At 36.8% G+C, this 5,057-nt stretch overlaps 1 protein-coding gene across 1 annotated transcript; it reads left to right on the top strand.

Annotated features, from left to right (window-relative positions):
- Positions 1–615: 615 nt before the first annotated feature.
- On the top strand, positions 616–4,715 carry LOC134654371 (uncharacterized). The gene is made up of 4 exons (XM_063509835.1): positions 616–979; positions 1,805–2,206; positions 3,504–3,905; positions 4,329–4,715. Exons 1-4 carry the CDS (start codon positions 635–637, stop codon positions 4,713–4,715), a joined length of 1,536 nt encoding a protein of 511 aa, XP_063365905.1. The 5' UTR covers positions 616–634.
- Positions 4,716–5,057: the final 342 nt, after the last annotated feature.

Genomic DNA, 5,057 nt, shown 5'->3' with positions numbered 1-5,057 from the left:
GCGGCACCGCGCGCGGCGCCGCGCACCGCTTTGAGGCGCCGCCGGGCGGCACCGCTAAATTTTGCGGTGCGGCGGCGGCGTCGCACCGCTGACATGTGGCCGGGCCCTATCAGCGAAGAGCGCCTGAATATCTTAGCTCTTCTTAATATAGAAGCTGAGCTGACAAACGTTTTAAATTACGACAGCGTCATTGATGATTTTGTCAACCAATTTGTACATAGGAAAACAATGTACATTTTGTAAATGCCTATGTGAATAAATGGTAAATGTTTAGTTTTTTTTATTTCACACCCCAAAGGTACTTGTTGCAGGCTTTTTGATGAAGGGGGGCGGCAAATCAAAATGGCCCGGGGCGCCAAATTTGTAAATACGCCCCTGACTATAGGGCCTATTAGATCAAGGATCAGCAAAGCCTCGGACAGACAGACAGACGGCATGGCGAAACTATAAGGGTTCTTAGTTGACTACGGAACCCTAAGAAAGCAGACTAGTCGTGCATTATTTGGCCGTGTATTAACCGAACTTCAAGCCAAATGTCACAACTGTCAAAAATTTCAACATTGTCAACTATGGCGTATAGCGTGAGAATAACTTGTATATTTATATAATTTCCTGAAATTTAAAACAAGATAAAATGAGGTGGAGTGAATCAATCACTCTAGAGTTCGTGAAAATATATATAAAACACGAATGCCTGTGGAACCCCGCGCACACTGGTTATAAATTAAAATATCAACGAGAAGAAGCTTACAGCAGTATTCAATCAGATTTCAAAGCGGCCACAGGTAAATCACTGAGTATTCCCGAGATAAAAATAAAGATAAAGAATTTAAGAACAACCTACTGTCAGCAAGTGCAGAAAATACTGCAGAAGTCGAGTCCTGATGCCATATACGAACCGTCTTTAGTTTGGTTTCATGAGATGGATCAATGTTTGAAAAACGTACCAACTAACAGACATTCTACGTCTTATATCAATGTAAGTACTGTTGTGTTTTCTTGGTCATTTTATATCCATAATGCAAAAAATTTTAGAGCAGGGGCGTAGCTAGAGGATACGGGTAGAGATTCAATGACAAAGACAAATTTCAATTAGCTGGGTTGGGGGCGAGGAAATTGCCTGGCGCGTATGCTCGCTCTGTGTGGATTTAAGCATGATAGACACTAGACCAGCATTTCTCAAACTATGGGTCGCGCCTCGTTGGTGGGTCGCGAGTGAGTATTTAGTGGACCCTGGAACTACTTGGGAATCTGAGTGTTACCAATAATATTTTATGCTCCCTTTTTAAAACGGCCAAGCGGTAGGTCTTGAATTTGGCAGTATTTGTTAGGTGGGTCAGAGCCCAGTCAACTTTGGGAACCACTGCACTAGACCAGGAATCGGAACCGGTTTTTTGAAAAAACATCGAAATAACCATATTTTTCGAATTATTTTATACTCGAAATGTAGGACTCAGTTGTGTGTTTAGGTAATGACTTCGTATTATTAGATTGCCCAATTAGAAATGAAGTAATTAGCAAAGAATGAAAAAATATGGTTTCCATTCCCATGATCCCAAATCCCAAAATGTCCCATACATTTTGGGATTTGGGATCCAATACATTCTACCACTTCTCTTTCCGCACAGACTCTGCTAGTTTTTTTTTTGATGTTACAATGGATCTGAAAAAAGCTCAGTAAAACAATCATTAACTAATGATAAAAAAAATTTGGTAATAAACAAAATAAATAGGAAAAGCTCATGAAATTCCCCTATACTGCATTTATGTACTGTATAATCCGACTTTGTTTATTTATTTTCAGACCCATGAAATTCCAGAGGTTGACTCTTCCTGCCAATTGTGGGTTGACCAGGATCTGCCAAATGAGAATACTGAAGACTCCAACCCAGACCCCCTTGTGCCACATACTGATGATGAATATGACTCCAACCAACTCGAACACACAGAAAATATTAAAAAAGAAAGGCGCATTTCGCCACCCTTTAAGAAAATTAAAAAGAAAAAAATCAAGCATAGAGCTACAGATTACTATTCAGAATCTGTTGACAGTACAAATCATCCAAAAGAGGATGAATTTGATATTTATGGGAAATTTATAGCGTCACAATTGAGGAAGATGGATGAGAGGAATTCTTTGAAACTGAAACTGCAGATTCACAGTCTCATCAGTGAGGCTAGGATGTCTGATTTATCAAGAAACAACTAATTCATTCAAATTATAACAGACTTTACATTTAAAGCCTGTGCACATCAGGTAAAGTGGGCCAAGAAAGTGGTCTACCACCCTACGGTTGAGGTTCGTTTGAACGTCATGAGACTCATGAGACAACAAGGTCGATTTACTTTAAACTCCATTAGAAAAGTCAACCTTAGCGATTGTTAGATCTCACAGAAACTTTTGTCAAAACTGGTAGACCACTTTCTTGGCCCTCTGTACATGTGTGTAGATGTGCATTGTAATATACAGATCCATATGAGACATACCACATATGTGATGTGTTGGTATATAGTGTGCTCTGGCCTTTATAGATTTTTAATCTACACAGCATCTAAAAGTATAAAAACCATAACCTCCTAAGTTTTTCATTCTTTAGTATTAGTAGAAAGCTATTTTAGAAAATGTGCAATGAACAGATCTCTATATATTCCCTTTTATTAGGACTTGTATTTTTAAGTGTTATTTTACTTAATTTTCTAAGCAATGATAAAGTTATTTTTAAATTTAAGTTTTGTCAAAGTTTATTTAGTGCTAAAACAAACTAACAAAATTGTTTTTTATAATTTATACCTGTAATTTAGAATGTTGAACCAAAGATTAAGTTCATGATTTGTTTTATAATATAATAAAACATGATTATGTATATTATCTGCTTCCTTATTTTTATTTACCATTTCATACAAGATCAGCTCCCATTCCCATCTGGAACCTCTGAAAATGAAAATTGCAGTATTTTATTTACTCTTTGATTATCATCAAGGTTCACACTGTAGAGAAATATAGACTGGCAAACACAACTTGTCAGTCAGTAAGAACTAGGATATACCTTTTCCTAATTTCATATTCATTTATTACGTAAATGCACACAATACATTACACGTCAGAAACAGTTTGAAGGAAGGAAAAGCCGGTCAAACAACTTCGTCAGTAGAAAAAAAGAGTGAAATTCAAACTTTCTATGGGATGATTGATTATCCTTAGCGCCTACATTTTTCGAATTTGCCTACTTTTTCTACTGACGGAAATGTCTTGACAGACTATAGCAATCGTCTTCAACGAAAGAAATCATTGTTTATGGTTGGGCACGTTTATGTTGAAGTAATTTTCGTAATTTTATACGTATTCAATAGGTATAGTAATTTGGACTTTATAGGGATAAATATTAAGTTGCTTTGAGCTTCATCTAGAAACCTACATTTTAAATACAATGTCGAAAATATCCCATAGTGTATTGTCCTACTGTCATTGCCAAACAACAAATGCCGTGCCAGGGCGACGTTAGTTTATTTATTTAATAAACATTGAAAAACAACATCTAATAAAAACAAACATGAGATGGAGTGAAAAAGAAACGTGTACTTTTGTCAAATTGTACCTGGCGAATGAAGCACTCTGGAATCCTAGAGTTCCCGAGTACAAATCCAAACCAGAACGGCACAAAGCTTATACTAAAATTATAGCTGAATTCAGAGCTTCTACGGGCATGCCTTTGACGGAACCTGAAGTGAGAACCAAGATTAAGAACTTAAGGTCCACGTACATACAGGAGGTCAATAAAATACGTAAGCGATCTAGCCCGGACTTTGTTTTCAAGCCTTCGATCAAATGGTTCTATGCTTGGCATAAACGGTTTAGCAAGACGCTTAGAAGAGATCTGGACGTTATGGACGATGCATTTTTTGATGTAAGTAACGCTGTTTCATCTTTAAACTATGCAACTCACATAATCTGGAAAGAATCTGTTTCTGTGGGATTTTAAGTGACATCAAATTTTCTTTTTGCTTTATCAATAATAGGCAAGAGATTAATATCCTATAACATTTTTTCTTTTAAATAATGGAATGTTGTGGAGAACTGATCAAATAACTGATAAAAAGTATCTGTGTTTGTCAACATATTCAAAATGCTATAGAACACATTCAATGTATGCAACATTGAAATAAATTATTGTTGTGCTAGGATATTCCCACAGAATTTAGATGTAATTTGTTTACTTTATATCTTAATTCTTCTGATATTTACTTGCCATATCTTATCCAGTTATGTGATGAAACAATAATATCCAAAAATTTAATGATTTAATGTGATTTTCTTATTCATTTTACAGCACGAAGAACAAATTGATGAATCATGTCAAAAAATATGGGTTAGTCCAGACGAAGTCAATGATAACTCCAATTCTGACCCCTTCGAGTCCGAACAAGACAACTTCCTTCTAGTCCTCAAACCTGAGCCCGAAGACATAAAGCAAGAAGCGACACAGAGCTCGTACAAAATAAAGAAGAAAAGATTTAAACATCGCCACAGTACCGATAACTCGGATAGATCATATAGGAATAGCATAGACAATGAGGCCAAAGAAGATGAATTTGATATTTATGGTAAATTTATAGCATCACAGTTGAGGAAAATGAATTTGCAGAAAGCGCTACGGCTGCAACTGGAGATTCAGAGTTTAGTGAGCGAGGCTAGGATTTCAGATATGGAACATTGATTTGGAACATAATAATAGTTTTTAATATGTTCCAGTGGGAAGGGATCGAAAGACCCCATTAACCGTTTCGTTGTGACTTCCATTTTCGGAAACTTTTGGCTGTGGCGGCGAACAATTATTTCATGACACGACAGGCGTGCCTTACGCCATAGAATATGATGGCACGCCTATCGTTTCATACGCCACACGTTAAAAACATTGATGTCATGCCATCCGCACCGAATCCTCCGGTTAAAAGTATGATTAACCAGGCTATATATTTCCCTCATCTCACTTCAAACGCGTGTTCTATTTTTGATGAGTGAGACTGACCTTCAATTGTCATTTTCGAAATGTCAGCCT

Source organism: Cydia amplana, chromosome 14 (assembly GCF_948474715.1).
Source record: "Cydia amplana chromosome 14, ilCydAmpl1.1, whole genome shotgun sequence".
Lineage (NCBI taxonomy): Eukaryota > Metazoa > Arthropoda > Insecta > Lepidoptera > Tortricidae > Cydia > Cydia amplana.
This window is presented reverse-complemented; position numbering and strand designations above follow the sequence as displayed.

Excerpts from the sequence above, each read along its gene's own strand:
- LOC134654371 (XM_063509835.1), top strand. The coding sequence starts at position 635 with ATGAGGTGGAGTGAATCAATCACTCTAGAGTTCGTGAAAATATATATA. Across the intron at positions 980-1,804 it reads ATTCTACGTCTTATATCAAT|ACCCATGAAATTCCAGAGGT; the intron begins GTAAGTACTGTT and ends ATTTATTTTCAG. Across the intron at positions 3,906-4,328 it reads TGGACGATGCATTTTTTGAT|CACGAAGAACAAATTGATGA; the intron begins GTAAGTAACGCT and ends TTCATTTTACAG.